At 39.9% G+C, this 19,696-nt stretch overlaps 4 protein-coding genes across 4 annotated transcripts; 2 read left to right on the forward strand and 2 right to left on the reverse strand.

Moving 5' to 3' along the window:
• Nucleotides 1–3,231: 3,231 nt before the first annotated feature.
• Nucleotides 3,232–6,535, reverse strand: LOC131431524 (exocyst complex component 2). Its single transcript, XM_058597307.1, has 6 exons — nt 6,318–6,535; nt 5,423–6,252; nt 4,542–5,360; nt 3,682–4,481; nt 3,563–3,619; nt 3,232–3,496 (listed from the first exon to the last, which is right to left on the reverse strand). The coding sequence occupies exons 1-6, from the start codon at nt 6,424–6,426 to the stop codon at nt 3,421–3,423; spliced, it is 2,691 nt and encodes an 896-aa protein (XP_058453290.1). The 5' UTR covers nt 6,427–6,535; the 3' UTR covers nt 3,232–3,420.
• A 3,981-nt stretch (nt 6,536–10,516) lies between these two features.
• Nucleotides 10,517–12,236, forward strand: LOC131431533 (cysteine and histidine-rich domain-containing protein morgana). Its single transcript, XM_058597319.1, has 4 exons — nt 10,517–10,721; nt 10,823–10,902; nt 10,962–11,731; nt 11,804–12,236. Exons 2-4 carry the CDS (start codon nt 10,833–10,835, stop codon nt 12,059–12,061), a joined length of 1,098 nt encoding a protein of 365 aa, XP_058453302.1. The 5' UTR covers nt 10,517–10,721; nt 10,823–10,832; the 3' UTR covers nt 12,062–12,236.
• Nucleotides 12,169–13,212, reverse strand: LOC131431544 (RWD domain-containing protein 1). Its single transcript, XM_058597328.1, has 2 exons — nt 12,759–13,212; nt 12,169–12,699 (listed from the first exon to the last, which is right to left on the reverse strand). The coding sequence occupies exons 1-2, from the start codon at nt 13,041–13,043 to the stop codon at nt 12,250–12,252; spliced, it is 735 nt and encodes a 244-aa protein (XP_058453311.1). The 5' UTR covers nt 13,044–13,212; the 3' UTR covers nt 12,169–12,249.
• Nucleotides 13,213–16,601: 3,389 nt separating this feature from the next.
• Nucleotides 16,602–19,023, forward strand: LOC131431552 (uncharacterized). The gene is made up of 3 exons (XM_058597339.1): nt 16,602–16,965; nt 17,036–17,743; nt 17,806–19,023. Exons 1-3 carry the CDS (start codon nt 16,790–16,792, stop codon nt 18,920–18,922), a joined length of 2,001 nt encoding a protein of 666 aa, XP_058453322.1. The 5' UTR covers nt 16,602–16,789; the 3' UTR covers nt 18,923–19,023.
• Nucleotides 19,024–19,696: the final 673 nt, after the last annotated feature.

A 19,696-nucleotide genomic window follows, 5' to 3' on the forward strand; every position in this document is an offset into this window, starting at 1 on the left:
TAGCAAAATGTTGATCGATTTTTTTTAACAATAGTTGAAAAAAAAGTCTTATTTTTCAGACCCCTTATTTTTTTTCATCCGTTAATCATTTTCACGATTATTTTTTTTTTGGTCCGATTATAGAGGTTTTAACCTTAAGGTAATTCGCCTCTTACGATTAATTTTTTTTATATAAATATATTGACTGTTCGAGGAAACTAAATTCGGGAAATTATGCCAGTTTTCGATACGATAAATGGGTATGGTGATGATTCTTCTACTGACGACAGGTTTTGCACGATAACAACACAAATGAACTGTCGATGAATCAAATTCATTTTTGACAGTGGCCGTGTATTTGTTTTGATTTGCGACTGCAAATTAAAAATTGAAAAATGACGAAAAAGTGCCTGTCAAAAACGCTTTCCACAGTGAAAAGAGCTGAAAATTGCCCTGTATGCGTTTCCGCCATCAAAGAGCGATATTTGTATAAATCTGTTTAGTGTAAGGCGACTTGCATTTTTAAAATTCGAATGATGAACCTCTGATGAACTTTTAAACTGTAAACAAATACACGTCGACTGTCAAAAAAAGTTCATTTTGTGAGGTTATGTCATGTTCGTGCAAAACCTAATTAGGTTTTGCACGATGACGACATAAATGAATTGCCGATGAATCAAGTTCATCTTTGACAGTTGCCGTGTACTTGTTTTGTTTTGCGACTGCAAGTTAAAAATTGAAAAAATGACGAAAAAGTGCCTGTTGAAAACGTATTCCACAGTGAAAATAACTAAAAAGATTGCCCTGTATGTGTTTCCAGCATCTAGGAGCGATATATGTATGAATCTGTTGAGTGTGAGGCGACTTGCAATTTTTACATTCGACCGATGAACTTCTGATGAATTTTTAAACTGTAAACAAGTACACGTCGACTGTCAAAAAAAGTTCATTCTGTTCATTTTTGTGAGGTTATGTCATGTTCGTGCAAAACCTAATTAGATTTTTTATTGTGATGTCACAAATGAACTAGCATTCATCCTTGACAGTTCAGCGGTACTGTTTACAAACAGGCTTAAACAAAAATCGAAGAACACGTCTTAAACAATCATCTTTACACTTTGAAACTACCGTATCCAATCGTGAACAAATGTTTTAAAACTCTATTTAGGCGATATGGACCTTAAATGGTCTCATCCAAATTGTTAACAGACAAACAAAAAAATCTCTGTTTACAAACAGTACTGCTGGACTGTCAAAATGTGTTCATTCGATTGAGGTTAGCAGTGACGGTAAAAAACCTTATGTAGGTTGTTGCTTTGTTGACAGAAGATGTGATTATAAATTAATATTGGATAATTTGTATAAATGGGATATATGGGACCATTTAGTTCCTTAGTGCTGATGAATCAGTGTTGGGAAGAAAATCAAATCACAGTAGAGTAGTAGTTCAGTACTGATTTTTTGACAACGCGATTCTCACTGAAACTGATTTCACGTGGCCAAAAATCAGTTGTGAAAGTTCACTAGCGAACATTCTACTCGATTATATTTAAGAAAAAAGTTCGGACATTGAATATATCAGATTCTCGAACAGAAGATTTTTAGAAAAGAATTTTTATAGCCGTTTTATCTTACCCCTTTATAGAATACATGATGAATAAATTCACCGATGAACAAAAACTGAACCTTTCTGAAAATGTTCAGTTCGCGAAGGGTGATTGATAAGTGGGTCAATGGTGATGTATTCGAATTTTTTTCAGAAATACCGTGGTAGTGGAGTAATATCTTCAATAGAAGCAGCAAGTGCTGTGATTAATAATAGTTATAAAAATAACAAAAACAATCGAATTTTATGTTATAAAGCTGGTTAAAATTTTTTAGCCAATTTAGCTTGAATATCATACGCTGAAGTAACACGAGCGCATGCTATCGCAACGTCAATCAAACACTACGCTTGTTGTGTGTTTGAGACATGCACAATGTTGCACTCCTGTTACTTTTATAAATGAAATTCATGCGAAAAAGCGTTTTATTTGGTTTAATTAAAATAGAGCACTGTAATCATAATTAGAGCCTTTCGTCGCTATAATCACAATTGTGGAATGTGAAAAATAATATTAATAATAATAATAATAGTTAGTATTGACCACCCTACGTGCATCGAAACTATCGCAGTCATTAATTCTCAGTTGCCAACTTATGCAAGAAAAATTTCTTTGGTGATGAAAATATAATAATTAAATCTTGCATGAATCACTTCGGTGTCGAGCTGAACTGAACTGTCTACTACCATTCAGCATCGAAATATCATCGGAGACTTTTCTCCCTTTCAATTATCTCTTTAGCGATATTTCTGTGGGTCATCATGTTTCGCTGATATAAAAAATCACTTGTGAGCTTCGAGGTTCCAAGTTTTGTGGATGTTTATTTCATGAATGAAATTCTCGGAAGTTATTTTTCACAAATGATAATGAAATTAACTTCTTCTGATCATGATTTTCCCAACTCTGCTAACAATGAGAGTGACTGATTAAGATCATCCAACGTATTCCTCGAATGCGAAGAATTCCTATAAAAATTATCGTTTCTCGTGCGAGGCAAGGGCCGCACAAAAATAATCCACAAATGGTCTACTTGTTGGTATGTACTACTCTACCTTCTCCCCAGCATTATGAACCGCATAGAGCAGGGGTTTCCAAACTATTTTGAGTCATGGATCCCTTTACTAAAATAAACTTAGACCTCAGACCCCCATTGACAAATTCCTTTGAAAATTCAGTTTCTTGCTTTATTAATATTGATGTAAAATACTTACCAATTTCTGCTGTTGGTCAAATAAACACAACTTTTTTAGCATGAATATTTCAAACAATAGGGAATCGATTCCAAGACCTCGTCGACCCCCATAGTCAGTTTATGTTTACGTCGACCCCCGCAAAAAAGATATCGACCACTTTGGGAACCCCTGGCATAGAGTGTGAATCTGTTCAGTACTTATTCTGGTCGTGTAAAGAAGTTCTATCGTCTGTGTTAGGAGAAACCGCGATAATTTCTTGAGAAAAAGAAAATTAGACATTGAAATTTCGACCACTAATGATCTAAATTATATAATTGTATCTACTTGAGTCGACCCGTATAATTATTTCCAAGCAGCACCTGATATCGGAAATCTGTTCACAATTAGTCGAGCTGTAGTGTTTGAGGTTGAATCAAATTTGCATTATCAAAATACTGAAAAGAAACTATGAGGAGAAAGTTTTCAACAATTTATTTGCGTTATATTCTGTGGTTCGATAGTAAATAATTTCAGCGTAAATATTTTCGTCAATTCGAAGCAGCACCTGTGCAGCCAGTGATCCAATCAGCAATGTTTGAGTAGTACGTATTTCTTCATTTGTGCAGTGTTTTAACACTGAACATCCTGAAATTTACAGCATCATGTCAAGGATCCACAACCTGCAGGCACATCAGTTGGAGGCGCATGTTATTCTTGATTTGCCTTACTGTCTCTAGCATTCTGAAAAATAAAATGAGAAGCATTTAAAATCCCATTCCAATTCGATTCTAGCCAAGTGTGGCTTACCGTTCTTCACTTTCAGGAACCTGTGGTATTGCATCTAGTGCTTCAGTAAAAAACGTTCTGATGAATGAGAAAAAAAGCATGAGAAACTATTCAATACGTAATCACAAAATAAGTCATACTTTGCTGTATCATTGCTATAAACTCGTACGGCATCTCGAATGACGTGAATGTCAACCTTGGCCTGTAGGGCTCCGTTAACGTTAAACTTTTGCACGCAGGTCATAAGCCGAGCTAGTTCTTCAGCTACGGTTTGTACAATAGGTTCTAGGACCGGCCGCAGCAGTACGGGTGAGATCGAAAATATTTCCGAATATACCGAGACCAAATTGTCACAGCATTCGTGTGCATATGGGCTTAACTTTTCCGAAACAGATACCTGGTCCCACTGGAAGCGGCCAATGTACATAGAAGGTTCGATTGTTCCAACCAGAGGGTCGCTCTTGTGTTCCACGTACATGTCCAGCAGGCTACTAAATAAAACGTTGACCGTTGATCGAGAATTTTCGATTGCAATCGTTGGAATGGGATAGCCATGCTTGGTGAACAGCCCACCGAGTTTGGGAAAGAACAGCTTGTTACAGTAAATACAATTGGACAGACAGCACAGCAACCGATGCTCCCAGGTGATGTTGGAACCCCAACTTTTGTCACCGGTACTGTGCTGCTGCAGTAGCGTCGCCGGGAACCCGATCAGTTGAGACAGCATCGGTGCTTGCTGAGGATCTTCATCGGAGCGCTGTAGAGCTAAGGTTTCAATCACACCGCAAAAAGTGGCCAACATTTCCTGGATGCGCTTGGACATTTCCCGCTGCCCATCTGACTGTGGCTCCAGCAGAGAAGATTCTCGTATTTCCGGAGTCAGGCAGACAGCTTGGGCATCGTCGATCGCCTCGGAAAGAATTTCTTCCAGTTTGCTAGGCTGCAATGAAGGATTTTCGTAAATTTGTTAGTTACATTTTCTTTAGCTCCAAATACTTACCAATCCGGTGGCTCCGGCAAACTCCGATACCGTCAGTTCCCAGGTTTCCTTCTCATGCAGTTTCTTCGCTTTTTCGTTGGCTTTCTTCAAAATAGTGGACAAACAGTACAGCCGCAGTTCGTCGATAAATTTTAGTACTATATCCAGTGCTTCATTCGGTAAATCCAATCGAATGAGAGTAGCGTACGAAACTCGAACGTAGCGCAGACAGTGAGGAATCCAAGTGATGAGATAATTCAACGACGGGCTGGTAGGTGGCCATGCAGGTAACCCTTTCATACTGCCGGCCAGTAGCGACCGTTGACTGTTGGCCGGAAGTAAAGCCGCTTTCAAGTAGGAACAAAACTGCTCGATGACTGTCAAAATCATGCGCTTGAAATTGCCTGGTTTTGGTTGCCCCGCGGCTCGAAGTTCACCGGTAAAGTATGCTTGCCCAAGACGCCACAGATCCGGAAATTGACTGGCCGCTATTTCAGTCATTTCTTCACAGAACTGCACACGATTCGGAGTGATAGTTGGATCAGCACGAGACTTCGACTCCCCAGGAGCTGCCTCTTTGGCCGTGTACTGTTCGTAGGTTTTCAGAAACGTTTCCTCCAGATATTTGGCCCGAGCCTCGATGGCATCCCAGGCTGGATCTTCAACCGAGAATTTACTACCGACAACAGTGCCTACCTGTTGCGCTTCCAAACTGATCAAGGCTTTAATCAGTTTCTTCTGCTGTTCCACGCCCTGTGGCATCTCTTTGATTTTACCGTGCAACTGCTGCCGAATACCGAGAATCTTCAGGTCCACCTCTTCGAGCACTTTTCTAAAAATCTATCGACAAACGTAAATTGAGAATTGAAGTATCAGCTGAAAAGATGTCCGAATGTACTTACGGGAACTTCGGTTTTACCAAACAAATTCCGGACTCTGGCATAATCGTTAACCACTATATCGAACTCGTTCCGTGCGGCACTCTTTTCCACCGAATTCGGTAAGCAGAACAAAAATTTGTGCCGGGACAGGGCCGACAAAGCAGCTCTGGTGGCATCCGCTTTGTCCTTGCGAGCTAAAACATCTTTGAACAGTTCGTGAGAAGCACCGATCGAATTTTTAATAGCCATCTCAAGATCCTTCACTTGATCTTTCCCGTGCAGCTTTGCATCCTGGCTAACACGGTCTCGCAGTGCCATCAGTGTATCGAGCTGGTCGATAACCGAACCGGCATTGGATTTCAAAAAAGACAATTGTCCTTCTTTTTGACTTTCAACCCGGCGACGCAGGTAGGATAATCCGGCCTTCAAATCGTCAAACGAAGTAGCATGATGGTTCTCCAGCAGAAACCAACCGGGGAGGAAATTTTCCTGCGACAAATCGCCTGACCCATCCGGAAAAATGTCTCGTAAATCTTCCGGAAACTTCTTATCGTTTCCTTCGATTGACAGTCCCAAAGGGTCCTCTTGAATGTAACCAGTCGGAGCCAACGATCTTCGGCCCCAGGCTAAGGACTGCATCGGTGATTCTTCGATCCAAACAGCCGATTCTTTCATTGGCCCAATTGTCTCGTAGTAGGCTCGGAACTGTACCGTAGATGTTCCTACGCCTCCGTTTCGAGTCGTGACGATGATGTCACCTTTACCTTTGGCCGCCCCTGTGCGAGCAATGATCTTCTGATCGGACTTCCATTCGGCCGACAACAGACAATCACAGCCGCAGATGGTGAGACCTACAAGATGTTGTTCATTGATTGTCCAATACATCATCGGAACGAAAAATGAAGATTTCACTAACCAACTAAATCGCTTGCTTTGGATCCGAGAAACTCTCCTCGTATCGTGACTCGCGTTCCTGGTGGTCCTTCCTTGGGAGAAAGACCCGTAACAACGGGTCGATTCACCATAATGTCCTGTTTTCGTTACACTAAACTAGATTATGTTGATCTGAAACGGGATCGTTTAATTTCAATGATGAAAAATCACAATAAAAACAGCACTCCTTCTATCGTTGACTGACAGTGAAACAGTGATGCCAGCTGCTAAATAGGGTAAATGCTCATGCTTTGGGATGAATTCGACAGTCTCACGACAAAGGAACCTAACCACAGACTAACAGACAGGACACTCAAATTAGATTCTTCAATCATTTTAACTGTCATTTCGAATATTCCTTTATTTGGGACAGTACTCACATGTGTCATGATGGCGCCACGTTACCCTATCAAAAACATCCTGTCTGTCATCTAGTCTGTGTTTATATTTTTCATTTACCAACAGAGTTGCCATTTATACAGAATTACCTGTAATGTATTGATATGTATTTGCATTTGTATGCGAATTTCATGCAGGATACAGATTTAATACATATTGCCAAAACTATATACAAAATTGTGCCTACCTCTCATCCTTCAACGCAATACAAAATCGAACCCGTTTAGTGGCAATATTTACTTGCTTCTGATCTGCCGCCACTTAATTTCGGGTGAAAATTACCAACACAATAAAAAAATAGTCTAGATGAACAATGTTGAGAAAAATAAATGGTTACCTTCCAACATCGCTAAAAAGTTTAATATATTATTAACGTAATATAATAATTTACTGTGACGATTCATTTCCAAATATTATGATGCAATCAGGCATCCCTGCAAGCAGCTGATCGGTGTTGACAAACGAGGGGGAACCAACTAGTAAATTAACTTTTACATAACACAAGGGGTGTACCGATAGTAAATAGTTCGCGCAGTATAATATAGGTGGAACTAGTGCATCACGAAAAATTATTTTTTATAAGAATTTACTCATACTGTCATGTCTGTTAGTCTGTGACCTAACTGCAAATGAGAGCCTCTCTTTGTTTACTTTCTCTTCTGATTATTACGGAGCCATTACTGCAACTTCTTGATGATTCCAATATAAATCGAAAGTTTGTAGTTCGTGAAAGAAAAACTGTCATTTGCAGTGAAACCCTTTTGTCGTGGGAATGTCGAATTGTACGCTGAAATTATCAGAGGCGAGAGTGACGGCTCACAAATCTTTATAATAATTTCTATAAAAATTGTTATTCCACATGAGTTTTTTTAGCAGTTTTCCTAACAAATTGTCGAACAGTTGTTTCGAGCAGCTCTTACTGTTGTCTTTTCGAGCAGTTTTTGAAGGAGTTTATCAGCCAGATTATTAAAAATTTTATCGCAGTTTATGAAGCAATTTATTGGATAGCTATTCGAACACTGGTTTCAAGGATCCGGGCCCCTGTCACGACGCCATCTTGATGAGCTTCAAAATCAGCTGATTGCAACGTAAACAAACAAACAAACAGTAATACATTTGTTTTACTCGTTTACCTTGTTTAGTGCACGAAAATTAGTGAATTTTGGGTCGACTCTCTCGCAATAGCTTGTCGGCACACAGCAGACAGTGTTTTGGGACATCAAGTGGAGATAATTTTCACAATTTGAGAGTCGCGATGAGTATCAAAACATCGCAGTGTTTGGGGCTCGAAACCGCTGGTGCTCACATACCGGTGTCAGAAAAATGCAAGGATGTTTCAATCGTTTTTTGAGAAGTGGTTCTGATAATTTTTTAGCAGTTGTTTCGAGCAATTGTTTCGATTCCTGATATCTTTTCGAGTAATTTTTTCGTATGAAAATTTGTTTCTTGAGTGTTTCTCTATTTTCGTTACTTCTGGAAGCGGTAACAAAAAAGCCAAGGCGAGTTTGGGTAGTAATTAATTAACAAGACTTAGGGGACGGGTATAGCGTGATGGGTAAGTCGATTCCCTTTCACGCAGTCCACTTGGGTTCGATTCCCATCCCCGCAAATTTTTCTGGCCCGAAGAGGCGAATGACCTTAAGGTTAAAACCTCTATAATCGAAACAAAAAAAAAATTAACAAGATATGGAAACTGAATAAATTCAGTTTAAATCGATGGAATATTTAGCAATCATTCTGTTGTTCCGGAAACGATGTTAGGACATTTTAAAAGACATCATATTAACAAGATATCCAGCTCTCAAATTTCCCGAACAAATCATTGGCAACAACATTTTTTGCGAGCATGGCGCCCTCAGGCGAGTCAGCATCGAATCTCGTACACAGAAGTAGGGAAGAGAAATGTCAAATTCGTGCGCGCCAAAATAGCAGCACTGCGCACCCATACAATTGACATGATATGTAGAATGTGACACCGTGCGATGGCGTTGCTGAACTGAAGATTGATTTCGCTTCAAGCTGATAGGGTCTGACATTATGGAATCTTTTTTTTATGCTAGATATCTTAGAAATGCATACAACGTCGCCAAATACACAAAAAAATTGCATAAAATCGCAAAACTGTTCTTTTTAAAGGTACATTGGTATAGAGCTACCAGGTATACCGGTATGAGGTGAGTGTTACGATACAAATGTGTCTATAAAAAAAATTGATGGGAATGAGCCTTATTTTTTTGTTTAGTTGGTATTACATATGCTAAACATATTTAATATACATTAAGTTATTGATCAAACAACATCATATATTTTCATTGTGTTAAAATATCGAATTTTGTACCCGAAAGTGTTGATATGCGGAAAGTATTTTTTTTTGTTTTCATTTGAAGAAAACTGCTGTAGACTCGCATCGAATGCAAATGAGTGCAAATGGTGACCATGTTCTATCAGAAGCAACTTTCAAAAAATTGTTTTAAACGACTGAGAGACATGACATAAATGAAGAACCATAGAAAAGTTTGAAGACCGCCGCATTGCAAGCAATATTGGATGAAGATGAAGATACTCCTGGTCAAAAGCGAATGACAGCAATGTTAAATATTACAAAACAAAAAATTTCTGGTCGTTTTATAACAATCGGAAAAGTACAATGAAGAACAGGTGGAAAACCGAAAAAACACTTGTGAAATTTTGCATCAAAGACACGTCAAAGTAATTTTACTAAACGACAATACACCTGCACACAAAGCAAAACCGGAACAACATAGAAAACATTCGGCAAACAACTACCCCACCCATCGTATTTACCAGACTTAACCCTCTCCGATTAGCATTTGTTTTCATCGATGTGCACTTCGATTCCTACGAGAAAAAAATCTGAAATTGGATGTCTCATTGATTTGCTTCAAAAGACGAACATTTTTATTGGCGTCGGATCCATAAATGGCCAGAAAAGCGGTAAAGATGTGAATAATGGACAATGCTTTGATTTTTTTTATCTTGTTCAGAATTAGTGTTTCAATTTAACAAAAAAAAATTCAATTCATACCATACCGGACAACAAGATTAGTCGACATCGAGATTTGAGCTGAAGGTGAAGATTATTCTAAGTCTTGATTGAAAAATCGAGGGGGATAGAAGCAGATTTTATGAGAAAATCACAACATCAGATTAAACTTGTAGATTTATTGTTATTGTTTTAATTATAGAGGTTTCAACCTTAAGGTCATTTTCGCCTCTTAGGGCCAGCAAAGCTCTCTGACCCTATGTGCGGAGCTGGGTCACGCTATACCCGTCTTGTAGATTTAGAATTTTCAAGTATTTGTAGATGAGATACGCATAACTTTGAAAATTCACTTAGAAACTTGGAGAATTTGTATAAAAAGATCTGAACGTTTATTGAATCGTTTAAAAAAATGGCCTTGAAAATACAATATTAAAGCATATAGATCTGGCTTCGAATCAATTATTTCTGCAATACATCGAATGGTTAATTTTTTTACGGGAATTTAACGATATTGTCGAACTAATTCATATGATATATTCGAAAGTATATTTTTAACTTCGATCGCATATGTTTTTCATATAAAAAAGCAAAATACATAACGAAGTTCGAAAAAATAAGTACAAACTGCTATTCAATGGGTTTACGGCGAAGTCAATCAATTTTGTTGGAAAAAAGAATTCATCATGCATCAAGGAAGCTAGTTTTCGATCAGTTGAGCCAATACCTCGGTAGCTGATAGTGACAGCAAGCAGCTATAATTTATGAAATTCTTATAAGAAACATCAGTCGCATCGCACATTGATGGGTGAAAAGTTCGGTATAGATTTGTAGTAGTTGTTTCGTTTAGTTACTCCTTACGAGTTCGAAATATCTGGAAAGTTCCTTATAGCTTTTCCGAAGTGTGAAAGAGCATACGAATGAGTTTTATGCTCGAGCAAATAAATAGCTTCAAGGTGTTTTATTGAAAGGTTTCTACAAGATTGGGTAAGTATGTATTGATCAGGTTTATTGACTACCTTAAAAGGACAATATTTGACTAATGTAAAGCTAGGGAAAGGTTTTATAAACATTTGTATTTTTGGCAGAACACAAATCATGGCAGCGCTACTTCCCTGTTACAACCGTGGATGCGGTCAAAAGTTCGATCCCAACGATAATCTGGAAGGTATGAAGGTATCTTTTGAAGTGATATAACCTGAAAATAATCATGTTTCTTTCGAGTAGAAAATTGCATCCACCATCCGGGAGTACCGTTTTTTCATGACGCATACAAAGGCTGGACATGTTGCAATCGGAAAAGTGTAGATTTCACTGAATTCCTAAACATAAAAGGTTGCACTGCGGGCAAACATTCGAATGTCAAACCGCCAGAACCGGAGAAACCCGAGAAAGATGAAACTATTCTCGAAGAAATGCCCCAGGAGAAGATTCCGGAACCGATTAAAAAATCCGCTCTCACTCGACCACCGTGGAATACCGCTCTGACCACACTGGAACCCACAGTAGCGCCTGCTTTCCGCAAGCAAATTGACGAGTTACCGGTGACGTTGGTGGCCACGAAGAAATCAGATGCAAATTCATTGGATATTCAACCGGGAACTATTTGTAAGAATGGGGGTTGCAACTATGGCTACGAAAATGATAAAAGCAGCGAGAAGCCATGTGTTTATCATCCGGGAGTTCCTATTTTCCATGAGGGTCTTAAGTTTTGGTCGTGCTGTCAACGAAGGACATCGGATTTCACGGCATTCATGAACCAGCCCGGTTGTGAAACTGGCCGTCACAAGTGGACAAGCGACGAAGACCAATCGAAAGCCATCAGCTGTCGGTTGGACTGGCATCAGACGGCCACGCAGGTCGTCGTGACGGTTTACGCTAAAATGTATCATTACCAGAAGAGTACGATATGCTTGAATCCAATTCGATTGAAGGTTTGCTTAGTGTTTCCGCAGCAAAACAACATGGAACATAATCTGGACATGGAACTAAGAGGGGTGAGCTATCATAAAATACAAGTAATTAAGGAGGGCAGTAACTAATCATTCGAAACACCAATCTTTTTCCAGATAGTGGATGTCAGTAAATCCAAAGTCAGTATGTTTGGCACAAAGGTAGAAATAACACTGGTCAAAGCAGAGCCTGGTCAGTGGCCAAAGTTGGATTTTCCACGAAAGAACCCACCTAGTGATGATCAGATTAAAAAGCAAATGGAAGAAGAGAAAAGAAAGGCTGCGGAACAATCAATCGAGGATTCCGATTCTGATGTCGATCTAGATGATATAAGCCCAGCGTTCAGTTCCGCGACGATAAAAGAAATCAAGTAGAATAAAACTTTGCGCAAACGAACCAAGTCTCCAAGAACATAGAATTCACCCTCTGATTCAATCAGCTTATTCACGGGCCATTGAAGTAAAACGAAAACAAATTGATGTTCAATTAGTTAAATAAGCTTTCGTATATTGCTAGATCCTAAACAAGTAAATATGTAAAAAACAGCAACATTTGCAAACATTTATTTACCCTCCGGTACGTAATCTTCATCATCATCATCATCCTCCGAGTCCAGTTCCAGATCGCCAATATTCTGAAACAGCGACTCGTCGATTCGCACGTTCTCAATCGGTTCTCCGGCATCCATCAGGAATTTCAGATCCGATTCGTTCAGCGTGTTATCAGTCAGGAATAATTCCTTGCCGGTTAACTTTCGGTTTTCGGCAAGAACCTTTTCCTTTCGTTCCGTTATTCCCAGCTCAAACTCAAACTTAGTTTTCCAGGCCATGAACGACTCGACCGTGACTCGTGTACCTTCGAACTTTTTCCGTTCCTCTTCGTCTATGCGTCGCTTCGCCTCTGCTTTCTCATTTTCCGCTTCATTTTTAAGCTCATCGTATTTACAGTTGAGCCATTCCTGGGCGGAACTCACCAGCGAAAATACCATTTCTAGTCCGATGCTCTCTTCAATCTAGAATCAAACACTTTTCTTTATCTACCGAACCAAAAGCCAATATTTTCAAAACTCACCGTTTGTTGAATGTGCTCCAAAAGGCCTTTCTCGAAACCATCGCGGAAGTTTTCTGGATCTTCTATTTCTACCAGTGGAGCCGTATCTGGATATTTTTCTGTGTAATGAAACACAAGCTTGCAGGATAGGCCTTCGGTTTCCACCTCTGGGTCGTACTCGGTCGTAGCAATTGGCAGTTTGAATCGATGCAGCGGCTCCGTAGCCAGCACTTCCAGTTCCCCGCAGTAGATCGAGTCTAGAGCTTCGATTTCATTACATTGGTCCTCTCGATAGTTACGTTCCATTTTATGGTATGTTACAACTGGTTACAGACGCTCCCGCAGCACCTTGGAATCACATAGGAAGATGTTGGAATTATCTACCACAGAAAAACGCTCGATGAATTGTACTCGCCGTCCGTGTGTTGTGCAGAGAATTTAGTAAACATGCCAGATTTTGCCGTACTGCGTATTGACAGCTTTGTCAGTGAGTCAATCAGTCAATGTGCTGAGGTTTCGTTACAGTAGTCGAAAACCAATTATGTCGATTAAGTCGAACTGGAGTTCACTTGATAAAGGGCCAAGCTTCGAGACCGCTTTGGGGCAAGAGAAAGGATCAAAAATGCCGAATTATTGAATTCGCTTTGCTAACGAAGGTATTTTGGTAACTCACTCTAATATGTTTTGACCAGGCGCTCATAGTTTGAGTTGTATTAAAAATGAAGTACATATTCATATCTAAAATGTTAAAGAATGGAATTCTGAAACACAGTGTACTTAATTTTGAATAGAAAACATATTAGAGTGGTCAAATACCTCCGTTACCTATATTTAACAGTATTAACTGAATCTGGTTTTGTTCCTTCTTTTTGGCGCGAAGTTTTCATTCCGAACGGTCCACAAAACGGATTAAATCGTTTCGGATTTGCATACTTTAATCGAAAAATATATCGTTAGGCTTTTTGGCTGGAAGAGGGTTGATTTATTAAATTTCTTCGACGTTTAATACTGTTCAAAGCATTAAATTTGTACGAATTTTATAGCTAAAATTATATCTGCATCTTTCGTTTCCTAGGAGCTTTGCAACAATTCAAGCATGTGTATTGTGTAATCAATGATATATTTTTTAAACCGCATAACACTACATTACACATTTTCTTTACAAAATATATTTTATGCAGAATCTCCATCTTGACCGGACTGATAAAGCACGGAATCATTGGATACTCTAAAAATTATAATACCAGAGCTTGATTGTGGTATGTGAATAATTCGATCGTCTCGCGATAGAAGACGAGTGCCTTACAAGGTTACAATATCAATCAAAAGCTCGGTTTTAAAGAATTTGAAAACGAGAATAAATCGAAATAAAAAATATTACTTCGCAAATGCATTTTTGAATAAATAGTTAGTTGAAATAACAAATTGTTTTAAGTTTATTTATGTCAACTAAAAGTAGGTAAATTCAAAGCGTCACAATTATTAAATTTCCTAAGGTTCGTTAACTTAAAACTTATTTTTTAAATAGAATTCATTGGGAAATTGTTTGTCTAGGGATTGACAGGAACGGGCCAATAAAATATTTGTTATTTTTATCAAAACAATGATTGAAACAAATTAATCATTGAGAAAAATTGATTCATTTATTGTTTTGTAGTTTCAAGCAGCAATATATACTCACAAATATCTGCTTATTGCCAGGTAAAGACGTTGATAAGCACTAAAAATTATTGCCAAGATGTTTGGCAAATGAACATTAATAAAATACCCGCTCTCCCCAACTTTAGCTTTTGTGATATTCATTTCATAGAATAATAACGAACAATCCTTTGTATGTACAATTACTGACGACTCGGCAATTCATAATTCCATCCTGATCGCTTTTACCGAGTTAACAGAAAAATTTCTGCCGACCTAACAGAAATAGTTCGGCAATAATTGACAGTTAACAAATTTAAGATTGCCAAGATTGTCACGAAAACCTCTGGGGTGCTCTAAGGCGCAAGGGAATCCCAGATAAAATCATCTACCTCATCGAAGCGCAGTATGAGGCTTTCACGTGTAGAGTATTGTATAATGGAGCCTTGTCGGACCCTATTCGGGTAATCGCTGGAGTGAGGCAATGATGTATTCTATCACCGCTACTGTTCCTTATCGTGATAGACGAGATAATGGTTGGTGCCATTGATCGTGTACAAAACCGTGGGATGCTTTGGTAGCCTATCACTATGGAGCATCTCAACGACCTCGATTTGGCAGATGACGTTGTTCTAGTCTCGCAACGGCGGTCTGACATGCAGAGTAAGCTCAACGCTCTAGTCGAACGCTCCTCAGCGACGGGACTCAACATAAACGTCAGTAAGACTAAATCGTTGGATGTCAATGCGGTCAATCCATCCAACTTTACGGAAGCTGGTCAGGTAGTGGATAAAGTTGAAAATTTTCTATATCTTGGCAGCCAGATAGCGTCAGACGGTGGGACCAAGAGCGACATAGGCGCACGGATTAAGAAGGCAAGGAGATCAAATCAGATTCGTTTACGCACTAAGTTTTGAATTTTCAACACAAACGTGAAATCTGTACTGTTGTACGCCAGCGAAACCTGGGGTATACCAGCTGAAAGCACGCAAAAGCTGCATGTGTTTATCAACCGATATCTGCGGTATATAATTCGTGCGTACAATTGGATTTCGAATGACGAGCTGCATCGTCGTTGTAATCAGAAGGCGATAATAACTGAAATTCGGGAACGTAAGTGGCGGTGGGTCGGACACTCACTTCGGAAGAGCGGAAACGAAATCTGCAAGCAAGCGCTGGACTGGAATCAAGCCGGACATCGCAGCAGAGGTAGACCTAGGGGCTCATGGCGGCGGACCCTGAACAAGGAATTTAAGCGAGTCGATCTGAATTTGACCTGGGCCCAGGTCAAGGCGCAGGCAAACAATCGCCCAGAGTGGAAATCTTTCTCGTTGGCCCTTTGCACCACTGCCGGTGCGTAGGACACATAAGTAAGTAAGTAAGTAAGATTCTCAATAATTATACTTTTTGCCGAGACGATTACCGAACACTCGGCTGTGCAAATCTCGGCATTTTTTGCCGAGATTCAGCAAAAAAAAATTTAAGTGTGTAGAACTCAGTGATGGTATACTTTTGTTAACCACTTGTTAAAAAGCATCGATAAACATAAAGAAGAGTTATAAAACTACCATGATTACACTACAATACCGAAGGAAAATAAACATGTTTATAAGTTTTTCTGCGAAAAAGATTGCTCGGAAACTAGTCACAACAGTCCGTCTGATGGTAAAAACAATTTGTTTGACATTTTGTTTACTGGCCGTTATAAAAGAAAATGACACATTTTCAATTGCACTAAATCTTAAAAGCGCAGATCGAGCGTAATCTTGGTTTCTGATGGCGACTAGAAAAAAGATATTTTTTTAGAGAAACCTATTTGAAAAACTGTTGATTTTTAGCGGTGTATCATGCTCTTTGATTGGTCGAATTATGGCAACGAATACATTCGGTTTTTAGAAATCGACCACAAGAAAAATCGCTTCTCAGCAGCGCTGCCAACTATACCGATTTCTCGGTATTTATACCGATTTTTGGACTCGATACAGGAATACAGATATGCTCTCTCAAAATACCGATATTTCAATTTTCATACAGATTTTGTGTTGGATTCCATAGGGGTAAACCAGGTCGAGCGACCTTTTTTTTTTTTTTTTTGGTCGCAAATCAGTTTTCGCACTAAATTGATGTTTGATTTTTCGAGAAAGATATTGTACAGATAGTTTTTTTCACCAAATACAGATTTTTGGAAAAAACAGTTGACAGCACTGCTTCTCAGTGTGTCTTCCTGTCAAACCGGGTCAGTTAAGTAAAACAATCACAAGTTTCTAGTCGGTTTCTTCGTGATGTACGCTTCTTGTTTCTTTTTCCAACGATAACGTTTATCTAGACGTAAATCTTTCAATGCCAAAATATATTTTGATTGATTGAAGTTTAGTAACTAAGTGCCTTCTGGTTCACTAATAATTGTTCCAAACATGAGCTCCTACACACATTCAACCGAGCTCTGTCAGGTTCAGTTCGAACTGAATACACTCGCCGATAAACTGGAAGATGACTGGCGCACATTGTTCTACCTAATCCCTTCTGATATAGCCGACATTGATCTACCGGATGGACGCTATAAGAAAAAGTACAACGGCACTCAGGAACAGTGAGTCACCTAACTTCCGTATGATATATTTCGATAAATCGCATGAAAACTTATCTCGATACATTTTCAGGGAATTGGACAGTTACTGTGAGAGGCAGAGAATTTCTCGTGCATGTCAGCTGCTTGAAGAATGGGGTACATCCGGTAAAAAAGAAAAACGTCCCCAGTTGGGTCATTTATTGCAGTTGCTGATCAAAGGAAACCTGTTCCGTGCAGCAGATTACGTTGCCAAGGATCTGCTGAAAGATGCTCCTCCCGAGCGACCTAGCTGTGGACCAGCAGCTCCGATCGATATCGATCGAGTGTTGGATGGCGAGCTCGAGAAAATGCTCGACGCTGCATCCTACCCGAACTCAACGGCGTTGCAGAATGGGCTTGAATCACTCACGTTAGACAACAACTTGGACCGTCCGGACCCGCAGAAACGGGATCACGTTATGGATCTTGGATTAGCGCCCGGCAGTCGAGTATCAAACAGTGATAATAACGACCAATCAACCATCGCCAGTAGAGATATGCCTCGGTTGAGTGCATTGCTGAGTTCGGATGAAGCCGGACCATCCGGGACGGCTCCCGTGCCAGCAGTTCTTTTGGACGGATGTACTCTTTCCTCCACATCGGACAGTTACATCTACAGTGGCAGTCTTCCAAGTTCAAGCAGTAGCGAGAGGAGTCAGAATAGTCAAACACATCCATCGACAGTGATGGGAACGATCAAGGAAAATGATGAGCTGCCTAATCTATCGATGTTTGGTGCCGTTGCTTCTACCGATGGAGGGTAAGTACATCCAATGACGATCGGACAGAGGATGTTAAAGTATTTCCTTTTTTTAATTGCAGAGCTGCGAACGTGCCTCACCTTTCTGCGCTTTTTAACAACTCCAACAGCGTTGATCAGAGCCATTCCGAGCTGTCAAATTCTGTTCAACTACCGAGACTTTCGGTGATGGGTTTCTCGAGCACAAACTCCAGCGATTCCGCTACCAACTCGAACCTGATTCAATTCTCATCTGCAAACTGTCTGACTTCCACTGTGATTCAGTTTCCATATACCACTCTTGAATCTGCTACGGCAAATTTTGATCAACGACCGTTCACGAATTGTAACCCGTCAGCTCCGGATGGTCGTTTACTGGGAGTAGGTGGTTTTGGAGAAGTTTTCCTTGGCATTAACCTGACCCCGGCTGTCTCGCTCGCAGCCGTAAAACGTCTCTTTCCGTCAAACTACAAATATCGAGAAAAGTTCGACCGTGAACGAGAAATTCTAATGAAATACAGTCATCCAAACATCGTCCAGCTGCTCGGTTATTGCGATATGGACCAACTTTGTCTGGTATATGAATTTCTTCCGGGTGGTACCCTGGAAGCAGCGTTGGACAAATGTCGTCAAGGGCAGCTCCTGCTAACATCTGACCGACGAATAAATTACCTTTTCGGAATCGCCTCGGCTATCGAGTACCTGCACAGTCCGCAGGTTCAAGTGATTCATCGGGACGTAACCTTGGCAAACATTCTGCTGGCTGATGACATTGCGAAGCTGTGTGATTTCGGACTAGTCAAAAGGGTGGACAGTCTAACGGCAACCGGAGTTATGGGAACGGGTCCGTATTTGGCTCCGGAATCACTGCGGGGGACCGTCACACCGGCGATGGATGTTTACTCGTTCGGTGTAGTTCTGGCTGCCGTCGTAACCGGCGAAGATGTTCTGGCGGGAAACAGTGGCGAGCTGAATGGTGGCAAAGATTTACTTGAACGGGTGACAGCGAGAGAGGCAGAGTTGCAGGAGCTGGTGGATCGGAGGGTGCCACCGGAAAAATGTGAGCGATGGTTGCAGGATGGTACAAATTTGCTGGAACTAGCCAAACGGTGCCTTCAGGAGAGATTTCATCGACCGACTGCACACGATGTACGGCTCCGGATAGGAGAAATGAATAGATGCGGTGCCGGGATGGTTTAGCAAACGTAATCGAAACTAGTTATCACTATATTAAAATTGACGAGTTATATTTATAGAGCATTTATATTTTTAAAAGAACGCACAATATACGAAACAGTCTAGATTATGGATGTCATTTTGAATATCACAAATCCGGTGACAAAAGTGAATCAAAGCGACTGAGCATGGCAGTAGGCGTTGATTTGAAAACGGACGATCAATGACAGCTTTCGATTTCCTCTCTGTCGATGAAACTTTTCAAATGTCAAAGGCTTACCGTAAGAAAGTGTAAGTTTAGGCAAGAAACAAGAGGAAAGTATTTGCATTGCCCTTTTATTTTTTCGTTTTTGGTATACTTCAGGGACGGCTCTCACTTTAGGGACATTAAAGAGAAAAATCCAGGGGAGTTTCTTCAAACAATTTTCCCTACTTCCTGCTATGAATAATGGCTTCTGCGATCAACGACTTTTGTTGTCAAGTATATGTTAAGTTACGTTCATACCATTTGGATTTGCACAATAAATGATTATGAAAAAGAATTTCTATCTGGTGCAGAAAGTCCGGAACAGAGAATTTAAGTCGAATTATTTATATTATTTATAAATGTAAATTCAATTGAAGCTCACTAAAATTTCGTTGTATTTTCATATATTAGAGGTATACATAAGTTCGTGACGTTTCGATAGCCACTACTTTTTCCCATCTTTCTGGCAATCCACGAATACCTGAATTGAAAAAATGAGGACTAATTGAAGAAGTTCTGGTCAGCCAAGCCATGCTACATTAACCGGATCA

Source organism: Malaya genurostris, chromosome 1 (assembly GCF_030247185.1).
Source record: "Malaya genurostris strain Urasoe2022 chromosome 1, Malgen_1.1, whole genome shotgun sequence".
Lineage (NCBI taxonomy): Eukaryota > Metazoa > Arthropoda > Insecta > Diptera > Culicidae > Malaya > Malaya genurostris.